Genomic DNA, 21,967 nt, shown 5'->3' with positions numbered 1-21,967 from the left:
CTAAGTGACTGCAAGTGCAGAGTAAAATAATAATAAATATCCTAACATTCCCAAATAAAACTCAAACCAGTCCCCATTTATCAAGACCAGTCCCCATGCTCTGTCATTTAGTGTTATTTAATCCCTATTGTCCTGCTGATAGTTGAAATAAACAAACATCGGCATTTTGAAATAATATTTTTATCAATATTTTATTAAACGAAAACTAATTCTGTTCAGTATATGTTTGAGCTGACATTTTGCAGTTGTATGAGGTTTGAAGTTGACAACGTCTGGGGGATTTTTTCCCCCTCACACCAACAGGAGCCAGCTATTAGACTACCCTTTTCTAAAAAGGTTGAAGAGTCTAATTGTACTGCTAATAGCCCATCCTGGAAACGTTAATTGCCAAATTCACAGGCTGTTACGCTTGTGAAAAACAAACTGTCTCCAGCTGTCCATCACTACTGTAAAAAAAAAAAAATAGACTAAGGGTCTTTCATATAATTATAATGCAGGATTAAAAATAATAATAGTTGGGTAACAGATCGGCTCTTGGAACTCATTAAGAGGCTGCTTCCATCTTCAATATAAATCATTAATTCAGAAGGTTAAACCCATAGGTTTAACCTCTTTGGGCTAGGGGGCAGTATTTTGACGTCTGGATGACAAGCGTGCCCAAAGTAAACTGCCTGTTACTCAGGCCTAGAAGCTAGGATATGCATATAATTGGTAGATTTGGATAGAAAACTATAAAGTTTCTAAAACTGTTAAAATAATGTCTGAGTATAACAGAGCTGATATGGCAGGCGAAAACCCGAGGACAAACCATCCAGAAAAAAAAAGAAATTCAGCCCAACATTGATTCCTATGGCTGTCATTTTTTATATGAAGGGAAAACCTCCCAGATTGCAGTTCATAGGGCTTCCACTAGATGTCAGTCTTTAGAAAGAGTTTCAGGATTGTTTTTGGAAAAATGAGCTAGAATTTGTAGTTTTAAGTGGCTCTCATTTTGTTTGTTACGCATTCTGGTGAATGCGCGTACTTTGTGGTTTATTACAATGACTAAAGAATGGCCACATGTAGAGGAAGCCATAGATATCGTGAACTGGGTCCTAAGTCTTTGTATGGTGGATAGGCTTTCAATGGAAAAACAGCCTTTCAAATAGTACTTCCTGGTTGGATTTCGCAGGTTTTTGCCTGCCATATCCGTTCTGTTATACTCACAGACATTATTTTAACAGTTTTAGAAACTTTATAGTTTTCTATCCAAATCTACCAATTATATGCATATCCTAGCTTCTAGGCCTAAGTAGCAGGCAGTTTAATTTGGGCACGCTTTTCATCCGAAATTCCGAATGCTGCCCCCTACCCTAGTGAAGTTACCAGATGTATGGCACTTGTATGTTCATGAATGTTGAATATTACTATTTCTGTCATTTGAATTTCGCGCTCTGCAATTTCACCGGAAGTTGTCGAGATGGGACGCTAGCGTCCCAATGAGCCGCAAGAAATTAACACAGGTCTCATCAACAATATCTCAAGCCCACGTGCTGGTGATTAGCCAGCGAAGCTTTACATTTTAAGTTAAGCTAACTTGAATCTATTTTTTAGCTAATAAGTTTGAACAGTTTAATTGTTATGAACACAACCTTCTCACAACCTTCTTGTCTACCTGTTGTATTCGGCGCGTGTGACCTTAGTGAAATGCTTCCTTACAAGCCCCTATCCAACAATGCAGTTAATAAAAATACCCTCCAAAATTAATTAATTAAAGAGCAGCAGTAAAATAACAATACCGAGGCTATATACAGGGGGTAACGGTACAGAGTCAATGTGCGGGGGCACCAGTTAGTAGAGGTAATATGTCCATGTAGGTAGAGTTATTAAAGTGACTATGCATAGATAAGAGAGAGTAGAAGCAGTATAAAAAAGACAAGGGGTAATACAAATAGTCTGAGTAGCCATTTGATTAGACGTTCAGGAGTCTTATGGCTTGAGGGTAAGAAGCTGTTAAGGAGCCTCTTGGACCTAGACTTGGCACTCCAGTACTGCTTGCCATGTGGTAGCAGAGAGAAGTCAAATGACTAGGGTGGCTGGAGTTTGACAATTTTTAGGGCCTTCTGACACCGCCTGGTATAGAGGTCCTGGGTGGCAGGAAGCTTGGCCCCAGTGATGTACTGGGCCGTACACACTACCCTCTGTAGATGCTCTCAATGGTGCAGCTGTAGAACCTTTTGAGGATCTGAGGACCCATGCCAAATGTTTTCAGTCTCCTGAGAAGGGAATTGTTTTGCCGTGCCCTCTTCACGACTATCTTGGTGTGCTTGGACCATGTTATTTTGTTGGTGATGCGGACACCAAGGAACTTGAAGCTCTCAACCTGCTCCACTACAGTCCCATCGAAGAGAATGGGAGCGTGCTCGGTCCTCCTTTTCCTGTAGAGCACAATCATCCTCTTTGTCTTGATCACGTTGAGGGAGAGGTTGTTGTCCTTGCACCACACAGTCAGGTCTCTGACGACCTCCCCAGGTCTCATCGTTGTCGGTGATCAGGCCTACCACTGTTGTGTCATCTGCAAACTTAATGATGGTGTTGGAGTTGTGCCTGGCCGTGCAGACATGAGTGAACAGGGAGTACAGGAGAGGACTGAGCACGCACCCCTAAGGGGCCCCCGTGTTGAGGATCAGTGTGGCGGATGTGTTCTTACCTACCCATAACTTCTGTCTGTCTTCAACTGTTTGAAAAGCAAGTTAGTCTGTCCACTTTCTTCAGATGTTGAAATAGTGGCCTACCTTATTTCTCAGAATGAAAATGTGTTGCCAATTCATTATATAATAATGTTTTAGGCTTATTGCACATTTATCAAACACAGATTAAACAGCTATTATAACAGTCTTTGGCTAAAATGCTGCTAGCAGTACGTGGCATCCAAATACCGCACGCAACAAACGGAGCATTCATTTGGATACTCTCGTTTTAGGAGTGTCTGCTCTGCGCGCAATTTGAGTTAGTCGAGACATAAAAAGGGTATCGTTAAAAAAACTTCCCTATTACAGTAAAATAATGTCTCAATGTGTGTGTGCCCATATGACCAATTCAGTTTGACCAAACTTCAAATGCAAATAGCGAGTTGAAACCGCTCGTCAGAGAGGAATATGTGACCTCTCAACTTTGTTGGTGTGAGAGACAGGGGGAAGGGAAATATATATTTTTTTAACTAACCCAATAGATCTCCTTGGGACAAGCTAGCTAGCTACCGCCAAGAAGAGACGAGGACCATTTGTGCATAACGTTGTTCATTAGGAAAACGCCCACTACCTTGTGAACTCGTCCTAAACAAAGTCATCTCTATAAATAATTATGTCAATTCCACCAAACTTTGTGCACTCTGTTACAGACTCTAGTTTCGGAAACAGAAAACTGTATGGAGTTCAAATGTTTCATTGATGAGAAAATGTGCAGAGTGTCGGCCGAAATCCATCTCGCTCCATCTTCTCCCACTGCCGGCCACTGGGCTTCCTCCAAATATGGTAGTGAGAGGAAACGCCAAACGGATGTTTCACATTTATGCATCAGGTGAAATATCAGTCTCATTATTATATCTGTGGAAAAGGTCTTGGTGTGTGTGTAAACCATAGAGGAAGAGGCGAAGCACTCTAGCTAACATCTGTCCAAAATAAAGCCAATGCATTTCTATGGGCTTATTTTGGATCTAAGCTTGTCGCCTGCCTTCCCACCTTTGGGTAAACAACTCCCATTGTTAGGGCGAAGACATAATATACAGATCTCTGGTGTAAATGGGAAGGTGCACACAGCACAGAGAAACGAAAGAGACGAGAGCAAAAATACAACATGAGAACAAGCGGACATGAACGCACAAACGAAAAACACTTTTTTGCAGTATAGGCATTTGGAATTTTTAATAATCAAATTTGATATAATTTTTTTTTTACAAAAATCACCCAACCTTACTCCTTCCACTCTATACGACTGTAGAGGACAGTGAGAGAGAGCCAGGGGAGGGGGAGGAATGTAGTCTAAAAGGAACACAACAAGCCGACAGACACAGACACGGCCAAAGGACCCTGTGAGCCAGGCTAAAAATACCCTAACGTGAACACGTGTAGAGGACAGGAGCACTGAAATGTTCCACACAGCTCCTAGACAGTTAGGCAGGAGTCCACTACAAAGAAACACATACACACACGTTATACACACTTGGACTACTACAGAGCAGTATCCTTTTCCGACCTGTGTTTGAAAGTGTTTTTCCACTGTCTTTAGGGCCCAGCACTTGGCTGCTTGCTAAAACCTAGCTGGCTCCAAAATTAACCTTGTTCTGGCTCACATACAGGTTAAGGTTAGGACAGTGATTCTGCAGACAGTGAGTCCCCATTGCAAAAAAAATAACTATCACAATAGTTCACATATCAAATACATAAAACGAATGTAAAATAAAAATACATTTTCACATACACTGGATAGATGCAGTGAAATGCGTTTTAAAGCGTCAGCCAAATGAACCAATGTTACATTTCTGTCCTTTAACAAAGTGTCGCAATAGCAACACACACATTATCAATGGAGAAAGGGACACTCGAGGTGCCCCCCTACTTCATTTCCGAGAAGGTGCTAAAGACACAAAAGACCTCATTGGAGAGACACACACACACTTCTACGCAGCCCGTTCCTTGGTCAACGATAAGCTGCATTAGTAGTGGACTCAAGCTAGCCTGTAGCTGCATCCAAAATGGCCTCCTATTACCTTTATAGTCCACTACTTTTGACCAGGGTCCATATAAGGAATAGGGTGTCATTTGTCATGGTTGAGAAGAACTATTCTGGCAGCATAGCAAGTAGTCATAAGTCACATGCAATGAGATATAGAATTAGGCTATGCGAGGGCTTGCAAATTTGACTAATCACTGCACTATTTCTGCATAAGAGTCAAATCATAAACAATATTATTGCCACAGCACAAAAAGAAGGCTCGCAATTTCAACCAATCACCACATAATATGGTTCAATCAAGCCACATGTCAACAAACTTCTTCCCTCGTCAGTGCATTGTCACAATCAATTGGACAAAATCATTGCATACTGTCATGCAAAATATCAGAATTGTAGCAACAAAATCAAGCATTTTGCCAACCCTTCTTTTCAAAGGGAATGCACAGTTATCTGGTCATGTTTTGCTATAGGGCAGCCTATGACCTAGGCCTGCACTCTCAGGCTCTTTTTACATTGACGAGATTCGAGAGTTCTCGATTCTCCAGAGACATTACTGTAATGTAAACTCGCTACCTCCGGAGGTCACGGGCAAGCCTTCCTCAAGTCACCCCCCTCCGAGCAGGGCAGTGTAAACAGAACTGTCTCATTGAGCCCAACACTCCTACAGTAAAACTAGCAGAGCAATGTTTTTGAAACAGCTGAAATGTAGACATTTTCCTTATATTTTAGACTTGCTTTAATGTTTACAGCCTATTACATTCTGAAACGATCGTATCTTTATAAAAAAATATAACAGTCAGCTGTGCACTATGGCTGGCTGGCTGATGTCAACTCGCAGTGAATTACCCATGTTTTCAGTCGCAATTATCTTTTAACACATGTAATGATTTGCATGATATTGATCAAAATGAAGCTTGGTTTGTTCCAATGTTGTAAGGTAGACCTACTGAACTTTAATATTCGTATGAGGGGTAGCTAGTAGTAAATGGGCTTTAGTATACTGAAGAGAAAACGCACATGCTTGTGAATTGCTGCATTATTCAAGCGCGTAATGTGGTTTTGGTTGCATTATTCAAGAATGTAATATAGTTCAAATGAAAAGTTGCTTGCATAGTTCAATCGGATTGTTGTACGCATGCTTAGCTACTGGCTAACGTTACTGGGATATGTATGATACATTTTAAACTGCAGTGCAAGAAACTCCGTTGCCAAATACCCAAACTCTCAGCACATGAAAGACCGTTGCTAATGTAAATTGAGAAGTTTATGTACATATATAAATAGAAATCGCACCAAGGTGTCCCTGTTAGAACCCTCTTTAATTCGAATAAACCTACATAAATCTGTCACGAGACACTAACAAATCATACCAGTTCAAGTTATAACCATGACAATAAACAATCAAGGCCTACTACACAGCATCCTCTCTTGGCAGGGCTATGACAGTCAAGGAATTTTGGGTGACTTATTGGCCAGCCAAATGACCACGGTCAGTGTAATAACCATTCCATTAGAAAAAATTATTGCTTGACAAATTGCCCTTGGCTAAGAAGCTATATGTCTATATTTGCCCATTTTAATTTAAAACAAATCATAGTATGGTATTTAGGGTGTGTTCGTCAATTCAATCTGGAGTGCCAGAGTGTCCTCTGGGCCTTTGTAAAATCCGATTGTTGCCAGATTGTCAGTTCGTAAATTCAGAGCGTTCAAAGCGCACACTGGACGCTCTGGCCGAGGAGTAGTGTCGATCGGATCATTCTGACCTCACAACGACAGTCAAGCACCCAAGCTAACTGGCTAATGTTGGCTAGCTAGTTCCAAACAAATGAGAGATCACCTCACTGACCATTTTACACACTCTAGTAGAGCTGGTTAGGCTGTTTATGTTATCCAGAGCGTTGGTGACTAACTGTGATGCTGGCAACAATAATTTTTTGCCAACGTTTACCGAGCGTTTGTAAATTCATCAGCTATTCTGTGCTCACTCAGACTAGAGTGCCCTGAAATCGGAGTAGAGTGCCCTGAAATCGAAGTAGATGGCCAGAGTGAATTTACAAACTCACCCTTAAATTGTTACCCGGAAATTATTTGATATTGAGACAAACAGCTGCATTGGACCTTTAACATAACTTGAATGAACCTTCTACATTACCATGGAAATTACTGTATCACAACAACAGGCAGCCATTGAGATTGATTGTACCCATAAGTTTACCAAAGTGCCAGGGTTAGAGGTGCCAATCACGTTCTATTCATTCTATTTCTAATGTGTGCTGCCGCTGCAGGGAGGGGAGTGTTGAATAGGCAACGGAAGAATCGTTCACCTTGCTTGTTTTAGCAAGGAGCAAATAAGTTGGTTGTTAAAGGAACGTTCCACATATTGTATCCACGAGTCCACAGTAAGATGTTAGTTGCCCTACTTATCCACTTTGACAAATTAGAGCAAATAAGCGTTAAAAACAGCCTTTTATCGAACCAGGAAATAATTTGTTAAAATGAGATTACGACAGCTTCCATGGTGCTTTTGCGTTTGGAAGCCAGATAAGGGGGAGGCGAGTCAAAGCTAGATGGGTGTGGCATCTCTGGCACATGTCATCCAAGTCTACCTACATTAACGGCTAGCTGATGTGCAAATCAGAAATATATGACCATTGAATTGAGACTCCACTTTGTCTCGAGACTGACGTTATGCCCATTTTATTGCCTTGCGGAGGGAATAACTACACTGTTTGTATTCTGCCATATTCCCAGTCACCTCGTCATGGTTAAATGCAGTGGTTTGCGGATTCAGTTTTGCGCGAATACTGCCATCTATCCACGTTTTTTGTTTAGGGTAGGTGTTAATAGTCACACTGGGAACAACATCTCCTATACCCTTCCTGATAAACTCAAGTCACCGTATCAGTATATTCGGAAATGTTATTCATAGAGGATACCCAGAACATATCCCAGTCCACGTGATCAAAACTATCTTGACGCATGGATTCCGATTGGTCAGACCAGCGTTGAATAGACCTTAGAACGATTACTTCCTGTTTGAGTTTCTGCCTATAGGAAGGGAGGAGCAAAATGGAATCGTAGTCTGATTTGCCGAAGGGGGAGGGCCTTGTTGTAGGCCTTCCGGAAGAGAGAATAGCAGTGGTCGAGTGTTTTCCCAGCACGAGTACTACAGTCAACGTGTTGGTAGAACTTCGGTAGCATTTTCCTCAAATTTGCTTTGTTAAAATCCCCAGCGACAATAAATGCACACTCAGGATATGTGGTTTCCACTTTACATAAAGTTCAGTGAAGTTCTTTGAGAGCCGTCGTGGTATCGGCTTGAGGGGCAATATATACGGATGTGATGATGACCGAAGACAATTCTCAAGGGAGGTAATGCGATCAGCATGTGAAGGTGAGGTATTCTAGGTCGGGTGACCAAAAGGACTTGAGTTCCTGTATGTTATCACAATCACACCACACCGTTAATGAAACATAGACCCCAGCCCTTCTTCCCAGAGAGATATTTAGTCCTCTCTGCGCAATGAACTGAGAGCCCAACTGGCTGTACAGAGTCAGACAGTATATCCCGAGAGCGCCGTGTTTCCGTGAGACAGAGTATGTTACAATCCCTGATGACTGAACATTAGCGAGTAATATACTCATATTAATTGGAAGCGGTTGGTAGTGTGAGCGCCTCCTGAGTCAGATTAGAAGTCCACTTCGAATACCTCTTCTCCGCAGGCGGTGTTTTGGATGAGCCTCGAATCAGTTCAATCAGAAATACTGCAAAGTTGCCTAGGAGCTAGAAGCACGGCTGCCATATCTGTCGGCGACATTTTTCAGAGAACGTGTTTCCACGTTGCTTCCAGAGGCCGTTTGGAACTCGGTAGTGAGTGTTACAACTGAGGACAGACAATTTTTAGGCGCTTTAGCACTCTGCGGTCCTGTTCAGTGAGCTAGTGTGGCCTACAACTTCGCAGCTGAGCCGTTGTTGCGCCTAGACGTTACCACTCCATAATAAAAGCATTTAAATGTTGACAGGGGCAGCTATAGCGGGGCAGAAATTTGACACAATGAATTGCTAGAAAGGTGGCAACATATGACGGTGCCACGTTGAAAGTCACGGAGCTCTTCAGTAAGGCCATTCCACTGCCAATGTTTATCTATGCATGGCTGTGGGCTTGATTTTATACACCTGTCAGCAACAGGTATGGATGAATCCACTAATCTGAAGGGGTGTCCACATACACTACATATATATATAAAAGTATTTGCCCATTGTAGAAGTACTCAGTGACTTTTTGGACTCTAATGCCAAATCATTAAATAGAAAGGTGCTCAAAGTTGATCCATTTTGCATACCCCACCACGAGACATCCATGTAGTCATCACTGGAAAATATAAATTTACATTGTTTAGAAGCTTAAAATAGTTTGACAACTCTATCATTTCTGGAAAAACATTTAATAAAAATTCTTTAACCTTTATATCTAAAAACACTTTAAAAAACGTTTGCATGTTGTAGCTTAGACCCTACTCAGTTTATTTGTGGTGTCTGCCATCAGTCTAAACAACATGCTCATGAAATCCCTAAAAGCCAATTTATGCTTGCTCCGGGGATGCTTTCCGGAGGCTCCGTACGGAGGGTTTGACGCAATTGCAGAGTCACCGGAGGTTAAAATCGAGCTCTGTACATCGCCGTGTGCTTCCCAAATTTTAGAACAATGCGGAGGGCTCCGTATAGCTCCGCATTTACATGCTTGGTTGACAGTAGGTGGGGGTGGGAGGTCCTGTATCAACAAAAACTCACTACCTTGACAACTGCACTGCGAAACAAGTATGAATGCTTTGATTTCTGCGGCGGCTGCGTCGCAGTAAATGCTGTACGGCCACTGCAGAGCCTTTAACTGTGATTTTGGCCAGTAATTAGGGGGTGGGGTTTGCCTTATCAAATGCCTGTGTTTCCCAGTTCCAGTCTAGGGACGAGAGCAGTGAATGAAATCTTTAGTCAAAATTCCAGTGGCAGCCTGCTTGCCTAATCTTAAGTATGTGCCTTTCAGCCAGGATCCACTCTCCTCCCTGCGGCACGCATCCCTCAACAATGCACTTTGTATGTTCTTGTAATACCAAGCAAATAATTGTGCAAGAATGACTGTACGACCGACAGCGCCGAAGATGGTGTTATATTATATGTGTGGTGCAATTCGATGTTTATTATTAGGCTGTGTGACCATGTAACTGAAACTATGCTGCTGCAAAAAACAAGTTTCTATTTGCAACTTCATTCTCTGCTTGGTAAAAAAACTATTATAGGTTGTTGATATAGTTTTGGGTAATTATCAGAGGACCTTAACTCTATAAAAAAGGTGGCGTATATCAGCTACTTACTCAGTGCTACACTAGCTTTTCACCTACAGAACGCATTTGGAAGATGTTTTCATAATAGAGATAACTAACAGTTAACGGTTAACTGTTAGCTGCCGAAAATAAATTGGACCGGTCAGGCTTATTGGTCTATAGGTTAAATTAGTGCATGTGTATTTTCTTGTCTTTGGCATGAAAACATATTTTAATTGTAGAGGGCTCTATACAACATAGAACATGCTTGGAACCTTCCACATCCACTGGCCCCTCAAGTTGAGCATTTCTTTTGTTTTAACTTTTTAGGGATAGGGGGCAGCATTTTCACTTTGGATGAATAGCGTGCCCATAGTGAACTGCCTCCTACTCTGTCCCAGATGCTAATATATGCATAGTATTATTACTATTGGATAGAAAACTCTGAAGTTTCTAAAACTGTTTGAATGTCTGTGAGTATAACAGAACTCAGATGGCAGGCAAACTTCCAAACAGGAAGTTGAAATTCTGAGGCTGGTTGATTTTCAACTCATCACCTATTCACATCCCAGTAAGATATGGATCTGTTTGAACTTCCTACGCCTTCCACTAGATGTCAACAGTCTGTAGAACGTTGAATCAAGCCTCTAGTGTGATGTGGGGCCGGATGGCAGCTATGAGTCAGTGGTCTGGCAGAATGCCAGTTCCTGGTCACGCGCATTCCTCATGATATTGCCATGCGTTCCATTACTTCTGTAGACAAAACAGAATGCTCTGGTTGGAACGTTATTGGATAAATATGATAACAACATCCTGAAGATTGATTCTCTACTTAGTTTGACCAATTTATTTGACCTGGAATATAACTTTCTGAAGTTTTCGTCCGAGTTCGCCTGGACCGGCGCCAGCGTTTGGACATGTGAACTAAACGTGCTAGCAAAAGTAGCTACTTGGATATTAATATTTGATATTATCGAACAAAACAACAATTTATTGTGGAACTAGGATTCCTGGGAGTGCATTCTGATGAAGATCAAAGGTAAGAGAATATTTATGATGTAAATTTCATATTTCTGTTGGCTCCAACATGGCGGAGAAATGTTGTGTATTTCTGAGCGCCATTTCAGATTATTGCCTGGTGTGCTTTTTCCGTAAAGTGTTTTTGAAATCTGACACAGCGGTTGAATTAAGGACAAGTGTATCTTTAATTCTAAGTAAAACATGTATCTTTCATCAAAGTTTATGATGAGTATTTCCCATTATTTGATGTGGCTCTCTGCAATTTCTCCAGATATTTTGGAGGCATTTCAGAACATGGCGCCAATGTAAACTGAGAATTTGGGATATAAATATGCACATTATCAACTAAACATACATGTATTGTGTAACATGATGTCCTATGAGTGTCATCTGATGAAGATCATCAAAGGTTAGTGATTAATTTTATCTGTATTTCTGCTTTTTGTAACTACTATCTTTGGCTGGGAAAATGGCTGTGTGTTTTTTGGACTTGGTGATCTAACATAAATATATGTTGTGTTTTCACAGTAAAACATTAGATTGTTGACAACATGTAAACATTATTTCATCTCCAATGTTTGTTGAAAACATAAAAACATTTGCACAATGAGCACTTCTCTCTCAAATACATCATTACATTTAATGTTTAGCTAGCTAGCAAATTTTTGCCCATTTTAGCATTGGACATGAAATCAGTCAAAATACTGCAAAACAAGACACAGTATCAAGAAAAAGATTAATCGAGCCATTTATGATTCCGTACTAGAGGTCGACCGATTATGATTTGTCAATGCCGATACCAATTATTGGAGGACACAAAAAGCCGATACCGATTAAAATCGGCCGATTTATTATTTTTATATATATGCACTGCTCAAAAAAATAAAGGGTACACTTAAACAACACAATGTAACTCCAAGTCAATCACACTTCTGTGAAATCAAACTGTCCACTTAGGAAGCAACACTGATTGACAGTAAATTTCACATGCTGTTGTGCAAATGGAATAGACAACAGGTGGAAATTATAGGCAATTAGCAAGACACCCCCAATAAAGGAGTGGTTCTGCAGGTGGTGACCACAGACCACTTCTCAGTTCCTATGCTTCCTGGCTGATGTTTTGGTCACTGTTGAATGCTGGCGGTGCTTTCACTCTAGTGGTAGCATGAGACGGAGTCTACAACCCACACAAGTGGCTCAGGTAGTGCAGCTCATCCAGGATGGCACATCAATGCGAGCTGTGGCAAGAAGGTTTGCTGTGTCTGCCAGCGTAGTGTCCAGAGCATGGAGGCGCTACCAGGAGACAGGCCAGTACATCAGGAGACGTGGAGGAGGCCGTAGGAGGGCAACAACCCAGCAGCAGGACCGCTACCTCCGCCTTTGTGCAAGGAGGAGCAGGAGGAGCACTGCCAGAGCCCTGCAAAATGACCTCCAGCAGGCCACAAATGTGCATGTGTCTGCTCAAACGATCAGAAACAGACTCCATGAGGGTGGTATGAGGGCCCGACGTCCACAGGTGGGGGTTGTGCTTACAGCCCAACACCGTGCAGGACGTTTGGCATTTGCCAGAGAACACCAAGATTGGCAAATTCGCCACTGGCGCCCTGTGCTCTTCACAGATGAAAGCAAGTTCACACTGAGCACATGGGACAGACGTGACAGAGTCTGGAGACGCCGTGGAGAACGTTCTGCTGCCTGCAACATCCTCCAGCATGACCGGTTTGGCGGTGGGTCAGTCATGGTGTGGGGTGGCATTTCTTTGGAGGGCCGCACAGCCCTCCATGTGCTCGCCAGAGGTAGCCTGACTGCCATTAGGTACCGAGATGAGATCCTCAGACCCCTTGTGAGACCATATGCTGGTGCGGTTGGCCCTGGGTTCCTCCTAATGCAAGACAATGCTAGACATCATGTGGCTGGAGTGTGTCAGCAGTTCCTGCAAGAGGAAGGCATTGATGCTATGGACTGGCCCGCCCGTTCCCCAGACCTGAATCCACATCTGAGCACATCTGGGACATCATGTCTCGCTCCATCCACCAACGCCACGTTGCACCACAGACTGTCCAGGAGTTGGCGGATGCTTTAGTCCAGGTCTGGGAGGAGATCCCTCAGGAGACCATCCGCCACCTCATCAGGAGCATGCCCAGGCGTTGTAGGGAGGTCATACAGGCACGTGGAGGCCACACACACTAATGAGCCTCATTTTGACTTGTTTTAAGGACATTACATCAAAGTTGGATCAGCCTGTAGTGTGTTTTCCACTTTAATTTTGAGTGTGACTCCAAATCCAGACCTCCATGGGTTGATAAATTTGATTTCCATTGATAATTTTTGTGTGATTTTGTTGTCAGCACATTCAACTATGTAAAGAAAAAAGTATTTAATAAGAATATTTCATTCATTCAGATCTAGGATGTGTTATTTTAGTGTTCCCTTTATTTTTTTGAGCAGTGTATATATCATACACAAACACATTTTTGTAATAATGACAATTGCAACAATACTGAATGAACACTTTTATTTTAACTTAATATAATACATAAATACACACAGCTCTGAAGTGACAATGATACTGAAGAGTCTGCTTACGAGACAAATAGTCTCAACTGTTTGAATAAAAATAGAGTTTAAGTTACCTGTGAAGAATGTTGAAAACAAAAACTGTCATTTCTATATGCAGGAAATCCTATTTTAATAATGGGCATGGTAAGAATTGACAACCAAAGTGCGAGTCATAATTCCCATGACACCTAGCAAAATCTGAAAAGCGGTTCCTTCATTTATTCCATAGGATATTTTTAGATTCACTTAAAATAAGGTCTGTGTTTCGTGTAGGCTTACATCACCATGCCAATTTTATAACTGTGTAGATATCCATAGGACAAGGTAACTCTGATCAATATTGTCTAAATATAAGCGAAGATAAAAAAAAATTTTAGAGTGGATTTATGAAAATATGTTGACAAACGTTACCTAATCCTAGTGAGATTTACACGGGTATCAAAACGTCGAGGCGGTGTAAGCCTGCACGAAACACAGACCTTATTTGAAGTAGATCAAGACATTCTCTATGGAAGACATGAACGGTAAAATAACGAAGGAATCCCTTTCAAATTCAGCCGCAAGTTATTATAGGAATTATAACGCGTCGACTATTTCTCACTAAACCATATACCTTTGACTAATCCGGAAACTATCACCTCGAAAACAAAACGTTTATTCCGTTCCGTATTTTATGTAAAGGGTGGCATCCATGAGTCTAAATATTCCTGTTACATTGCACAACCTTCAATGTTATCATAATTACGTAACATTTTGGCAAATTAGTTCGCAAAGAGCCAGGCGGCCCAAACTGTTGCATATACCCTGACTCTGCGTGCAATGAACGCAAGAGAAATGACACAATTTCACCTGGTTAATATTGCCTGCTAACCTGGATTTCTTTTAGCTAAATATGCAGGATTAAAAATATACACTTGTGTATTGATTTTAAGAAAGGCATTGATGTTTATCGTTAAGTACACGTTGGAGCAATGACAGTCATTGGTTGATTGTTTTTTATAAGATAAGTTTAATGCTAGCTAGCAACTTATCTTAGCTTACTGCATTCGCTAACAGGCCGGCTCCTCGTGGAGTGCAATCTAATTAATGCAAGATTGGATCCCCCGAGCTGACAAGGTTAAAAATCTGTCCTAGGCCGTCATTGAAAATAAGAATATGTTCTTAACTGACTTACCTAGTTAAATAAAGATTAAATAAAGGTGTAAAAAAAAAAAAGGGCAAATCGGCGCCCCAAAAATACCGATTTCCGATTGTTATGAAAACTTGAAGTCGGCCCCGATTAATCGGCCATTCCGATTAATCGGTCGACCTCTATTCCGTACATCGCATTTTCTTGTCCTTCGTGCTTGTAATCTGGCCATCCAGAATCACAACACACCGACTTCTGCCCCAAGGAAGCAAGCACATCGTTTTTGTGACATTGTCAGCTAACCCATCTATGTGATCGTAAACAAATTTAAGCAAGGTTTGAAATGATTATGTTTTAGTCAAATATTATATCAGTCTTGGCTTCTTGCGGTCAATTTGAAGTCTACAAATTATTTCTAATTATGTTCCGGCTCCCTGACTATCGACTTAAGAAAAAAATATATAAGTGCACGCAGCTGAATCTAGTTGATGATTCCTGCTCTAAATATAAGTTATGAAGTCACAACAAGGCCGGCTTCAAATGCCAATATCAGCGAATGCAATGCTGCGCCTGGATTCATCACCTCTGAATGGACAGCAACTCAAATGCAGAGCCAAAGCTCATCCGAAACAGGTATAGTCAGCGGAGCTCTGTGGTGCTGAATGGAAAGCACCTCCATCTGGTATTCTCTGTAGTCACCCCATGTTATTGTTTGAAAAAAATGTAACCGTTTGTTGACCAGTTAATATGAGGGTTGGTTAGACGGCAGCAAAACTGACCGGAATTTGCATCCTTAGTTCGTAACATGATCTGGATAACGATTTTGAGGTAAAAAAAAAAAATGGCCAGAACATTCCATATTACCGCAGAAATGGACTCAACAACACAAATGCCCGGCCATCCTGTCTTCAGCCAGCTGTGTGTACCACACACACACCAACAAAAAAGTTTTGGGGTAATGAGGGTTATTTTATTTCCGTGACTTTCTTCATTCACAACTGTCAGTTAAACAGTTATATGGTAATTGTGCCAACCCTCTCTCTAGGAAATGGCTTCAAAACACAATTTATTTTCTCCAATGGCGTGTATACATCAGGCTAGGCTGATGATATGGCTTCTGCCTGCAACTGATAAGTGTGGGGACACCAGTTAAGATACTACAGTTGATACAATGTAATATAGCCTAGCTAAAGCTTGCTAAACAATCTTGACAGCAGAGTGGAGACCAGTTATTATACAACACCAGTCTAGCATTGTACTAAGCATTCAACACCAGTCTAAAGTTGTTCTAAGCATTTTAACAGAGCAACATCCTGTATTGCTATAGCAGAGTAGTGTGGGGACACCAGTTATGACAACACTATAAAGCAATCCTTAGCATTCTAACAGCTGCAAAGAAGAAGTATCCTCCTCCGCTTCCTGTAACATCTATCCAGAGGCTTGACTCATCAACTATCTTTTTATACTTGAACTTCGCTTTCATTGATCCTGCTTCCTCAATGACCTTTAGTGTCTTCACATAGACAATGGTGACATTACAGCACAAATAATGAGCCAATAGCCTGGAACACGACTAGACCTCAAGTTCAAATTAAAATGTATTGTTCCTGGGGGAAATTGGATTTACAGAAAGGCAGATGAAACAAGAAACATATTCCATCATACGGCAGGTAGCCTAGCAGTTAAAGTTTTGTGCCGGAAACCTAAAGATTGTTGGTTCAAATCCCCGAACCGACTAGGTGAAAAATCTGTCCATGTGTGCTTGAGTAAGGCACTTAACCCTAACTGCTCCTGTAAGTCGCTCTGGATAAGACACACATTTGAAAATGTTATGACCAGGAAGGAATGGCAAAGAAAACATGGGAGACCAGTATAAGCTACCCAAGCTACCCACCCACCATGCTAACAAAATTAATTACCAGTGTGTACTGTCCAGACATGGACAGCAGGGGATGCACCATAATCATCCGCAGAAATGCATTGCCAGATGTCAGTTAAGATAGTGTCTGCCTGTCTGCTTGCTACAGTGAATTATAGCTAGGGAAGCAGCTTCACTATAATGGAATGCAACAATGTAGCGAGCTAGCTACATTATTGGCATGTCTGCTTCTGATCAAAGCTCACACACAGAAACGTACAGACAACACACGCGCGCGCGCATGCATGCAGGCAGCGACAGACCCCCCCACACACACACACACACACACACGATACTCACAATCAAGGTGTTTCTTCTTGGGACCGCTGACTTCGTGCGTCGAGGCCTTGCACACGGCTTTGCTAATAGCCGACCCGGTCATGCTGTGCTGTGCCGCGGCGATCCGATCCGTTATAGACTGTCCTGACATTGTGTTTCAATGTTTCGCTACAAACCCCACAATAATTAGCTAGATGATCAACCCACACACACGGTCCAATGATTGGATATTAGCTGACGCACGTAACACCAGTGATGACAAGTGTGTGACGGTTTCAGGCCACGTCAATCGGTTCCTTGACAACAACAAAAATGGTATGACGTCTAGTCCATTGTCGTTGAAAATTATTTGTTGCAATATGTGTTTCAGCTAGCTAACGTTACCTAAGGTAGTTCAAATCCAGCGCACAATAATAATTTTCAACTAGCTTTATCTGCCCCGATCCTCTTGAAATGGCAAATCAGTGAGCAGTTAAATAACTATATAATTAGCAAGGTATATATTCTGTATAATAAAACAACTAGCTAACAAATATGGGCTAGCTTGTGTTAACTTATATTTCCGTTGGAGCATTCGATCCAGGAAAGAGTCCCACTGTGCAATTTGTAAACATTAATGTTTGCTCGATGGCTACAAATAAACATAACTAGCAGCCTAGATACCAACGTTCAATTAGCGAGACAAAGCACAGTCCACTGCCTGGCGAGCTACCTATGTGCCCGGAATTCAAATCAAAGTTCAGCTAAGTTAGCTAGATAACTGTTAATAGCGAGCTAGTTATCTAACGTTAGTTAACACCAAATCCTTCTTCCGAGTTCTTGACTTTAACTTCCACTGACGTTTTGTGTGTTTGGGCTACATTGAACAGAGCAGTCCCTTGGTTTCGAGCGACACATAACGACGATGGGGAACCAACATTAAACTGCCAAACTTGCCAATTTGTCTTGAGCTTCAGACTTGACGCAGACGGAACCAAGGGAGACAAAACAGAAGACCGCTGGCTAGCCTTCCTACTAGCACTTCTGCTAAAAGCTAGCTAGCTGACGGGTTCGGGGTTCTTTCTCAACTCGCTTCCTTCGAGTTTCGTGCCAGGAGTGAAAGACTCCTTTGTTTTACGTAATTAGACCGATATATCCATTAAATTGGATCCAATTTTCTTTCAAACCCCAAATCTCAGTAACGTTTACCGATGGGACTTGACAGCCAACTCACATCGTCTGCTTTTTCGTTATTCCAGTTCTTTGATGTGTAGTTGCTGTTGCTTGGCTTCTCTCTCTGCCTATGTCCGGCAGACAAAATGGCAGCTAAGGAATCAGCTGATCTGAGAAATAGTTGATTGGATGGGACTTGGAGAGTGGGCGAATTCATTTTGCTTGGCCCGGTGCCCCAGCTGAGCGGCCTTAACGCGTTTAAGAAGCCTAATTCCATTGGTCCTTGAATGGGATCTCCAGAAACCGGGGCACAGAGCCATGCTAAACGAACTCACCCAATGTGTCTGAAATTTAAGGTGGAAATGTGGCGATAGTTGTGGAATGTCTGAGACAAATACAGAAATTACTTCGTTTTATTGGACAATTTTTTTATTATTGTGTTTTTACCAAATCAAAATCTGACATTGTCATTCGAGGTAATATATGCGCTGTAAATATAATTTTTGCATCGTCATCTTTACAAATTTAAGGTCTAAATTATTTCTCAGACTGTCCTTGAGTGACTCTTGAGCTCTAAATGTGGCACATCCTACGCTTTAAAATCGTGAGAAACAAAAACATTTGCATTATCAGCCTGCCTGAAATGTGCCATCTGTAAAAGCATTCAGAAACCCAAAACCCTGAAACTTTTACAGATGCACAATTGAGAGCATCCTGTCGGGCTGTATCACAGCCTGGTTCGGGAACTGCTCCGCCCTCAAACAAAAGGCTCTCCAGAGGGTGGTGCGGTATGCACAACGCATCACCGACGACAAACTACCTGCCCTCCATGACACCTACAGCACAGTCACAGGAAGGCCGAAAAGATCATCAAGGACAACAACCACCCGAGCCACTGCCTGTTCACCCCGCTATCATCCAGAAGGTGAGGTCAGTACAGATGCATTAAAGCTGGGACCTAGAGACTGAAAAACTGTGTCTATCTCAAGGCCAGACTGTTAAATAGCCATCACTTGCCAGCTACCACCCGGTGACTCAACCCTGCACCTTAGAGGCTGCTGCCCTTTATAAACTCAGCAAAAAAAGAAATGTCCCTCACTGTCAACTGCATTTATTTTCAGCAAACTTAACATGTGTAAATATTTGTATGAACATGTGATGACCCTCTCATATCTGTCTGCCAAATTCTTTCTCTTTGCTCTTGCTTTCCTTAATAGGATGTTGGTGGGCGGAGCCGGGAGGGTCGTCAGCGAAATGGGACACACCTGGGTTCGGGTGTGTCCTGGAATAGATAAACATTTTCCCCCTTAATTAAGGAGATTCTCTCCATGCTGACACACTGTTGGGTTTTGGTTGTTGTGGTTTTTAATTTTAATTTTTTTTTTTTGTTGTTGTTTAAAAAAATATATATAAATATTTTTTTTTTTGTGGTATTTTTGTGGCTAGTATGTGTATTGTGTTTGGCAGTTAATGTGGAGTTAATGTTTGAGAACTCTGTAGGTGTTTTGTTTGCGTCTTTTGTTACAGCACAACCAGTGTTGGTTGCCTTTCTTTGGTAAACTTGCCACTGCGGTGGATAGTTGGTTGTGTGCTGTGTTGGAGAAAGTACATTGGTTAATTTCCAAGCCCCTGCCCAGGCTGGAAACTCTTGATCTACTTGCTGTTGGGACTTCGGTCTGAGGTGAGTACAATCTGCTGTGTACCTCAGTGGGACATTTGGGTAGGGTAGTGCTACATGCTACCCGGCGCTGTAGCCTCTTTTTCCCCCTGTTAAGCATAGCGACATATTTCACTTTGAAATATGTTGGGCATGGTTATTTTATTTGTTATTTGTGAGCAGTTGTCTCAGGGGCACATCTGTGGCTTGGGGGGAATCTCCCAGCGTGCCCCCCCCCCCTTGCCAGCAGGTTACAGTGTATAATTACCCACCGCGAATCCGCATGAAGACTAGGGTTGAGTTATTGTAGGATTTGGGGACGCTCCATATATATCTAATTTCTCTCCTGTGGTGCCCAGTGTGATTGGTGTTTCTTTTGTGGTCTGGTGTGCCCAGCAGAGGGGAAGCTCAAGGTTGTTTTTTTTGTATTTACTTGTGACTATGGCGTCTTACGTAGAAAGTGAATTAACTCGTCTATCAGAGGAACTGTTAGAATGATGTACTAAAGAACAGTTTTTGAATATTGCAAAACACTACAAGTTTGCGATTAGTGATCAACGTCTAAAACATTCTGTTAGGTTGATATTGAAGGCCAATCTGATGGAGAGTGGTCTTCTTGAAGTAAACACTGGGGCAGCCTCAGGACTTGCCACCTCCCCAGTCATCACCCCATTTTGTTTCAATGGCCGCTCCATCTGTTAGCCCTAGTAGTCGTCTTTTTGAACAGCAGAAAGGACTGCTTCTGTTACAGCTAGACCATGAACGTGTAAAGTATGAAAAGGAATTGGACTTTAAACAGGATTTGGAGGGTCCCAAAATCAAGCTGCAACAAGAGTGGCTAGAGTTGGTTAGGGAAGGTAAGCTCTCGGGGTAGAGTTTGCTCTGGGAAGGTGACCCAGATTTACCTAGGGGTTGCTCCTCTCTCGGTCGTGCCCCAGACTAATTTGATATTGTTGGAAACTTACAGTTGCCAAAATTTTATGAGAAGGACCCTGAAACGTTCTCTTCATTGTTTGAGGGTGTTGCTGACACTAGGAGTTGGCCTGATTCTGATCGCACTTTAATGTTGCAGTGTGTGTTGACTGGTAAAGCACAGGAAGCAAATGCAGCTCTTAGTGTAGCTGACAGTGTCAGTTATAAGGTTAAAATGGCTGTTACAGATTTATGAATTGGTTCCTGAGGCTTACTGCCAACGAAATAGAACTTTAAAAAGGCTGAAAAACAGACTCATGTTGAGTTTGTGCGAGAGTTATCTTCAGTTTAATCACTGGTGTTCCGCCTCTGTGGTTATAACTGTCCATGGGCTGTGTGATCTGATTATGCTAGAGCAATTTAAGGACACAATCCCTGATTGTATAGCCACGTACACGAACGAAAAGTGAAGACTGTCTCTGAAGCTGCGGTTTTGGCAGACGAGTATGTTTTGACTCAAGTGTCTTTGCAGAGACCTGTATTCGAAGTGAGTGGGGGTGTTCGGAGAGATTTAGGCCTCGCTCACTAAGATACTCTGGTTCACGGGCAGAGTTTCATTCAACCAGGGTTGTCTGACTTCCGTGGTAACGCTGACTTTGGTCAAGAGTGTCACTACTGTCAGGGTTCAGGTCATTGGAAAAACGAATGTTTTCAGGGCTAAGGGTAAATTCAGTACTTGCACTTACGTTAAACCTAAGCCTACCGGGTTAGCAGCGCCTGTCCCACATCAGCTTACTCCTGACACGGTCTGATGCCCAGGGGCATATGAAAGTCCGTATTTTATTACAAAGGGTTTTGTGTCAATGTTAGTGCCCGTGCAGATTCTGTGAGATGCAGGTGCCTCTGAGTTGTTTGCGTTGGAGTCTGTTACCCTTCTCTGCTGAGACTGATTCGGGGAATAGGGTTTTACTTAAGGGAATAGGTTTGAACACTCTATTGACGTTAACCTTGGGAATAACTTGGCTGGTGAGCGTGTATGGCCTGTCGTGTTTCATACACTCGTGGTTTCCGCTAAGCCATCATTTGTAGGGATTCCTGATGAGAGAGCGCAGAGTTTCCCAGAGGTGTTCTCTGCGTGTGCAGTGACGCGTTCTATGAGCTGTGGCGACCTGGTCACTGCACAGGCTAACGAGAATGGCCTAAAGAAATCTGTCACTACTCTCCCTGTTATCCTGTTATCTGTACCCCGCTCCGATCTAATCAAGGAGCAACGGGCTGACCCCACATTAGTAGAGTTGCGTGACCAAAT

General features: G+C 42.2%; 1 protein-coding gene across 17 annotated transcripts in view; it reads right to left on the bottom strand.

The window, feature by feature from the left end:
* Window positions 1-18,251, bottom strand: part of si:ch211-200p22.4 (phosphatidylinositol-binding clathrin assembly protein) — a 59,416-nt gene extending 41,165 nt beyond the window's left edge. For all 17 annotated transcript variants that reach the window (XM_055938535.1, XM_055938538.1, XM_055938540.1 and 14 more), the window contains exon 1: window positions 16,959-18,251. In XM_055938535.1, the coding sequence (XP_055794510.1) occupies window positions 16,959-17,088 (130 nt within the window). In that variant the 5' untranslated portion in view covers window positions 17,089-18,251. The remainder of the gene's footprint in view (window positions 1-16,958) is intronic.
* Between the last annotated feature and the right edge of the window lie 3,716 nt (window positions 18,252-21,967).

Source organism: Salvelinus fontinalis, chromosome 11 (genome assembly GCF_029448725.1).
Source record: "Salvelinus fontinalis isolate EN_2023a chromosome 11, ASM2944872v1, whole genome shotgun sequence".
Lineage (NCBI taxonomy): Eukaryota > Metazoa > Chordata > Actinopteri > Salmoniformes > Salmonidae > Salvelinus > Salvelinus fontinalis.
The sequence above is the reverse complement of the archived record's forward strand: the minus strand, read 5'-3'. Positions and strand labels throughout refer to the sequence as shown.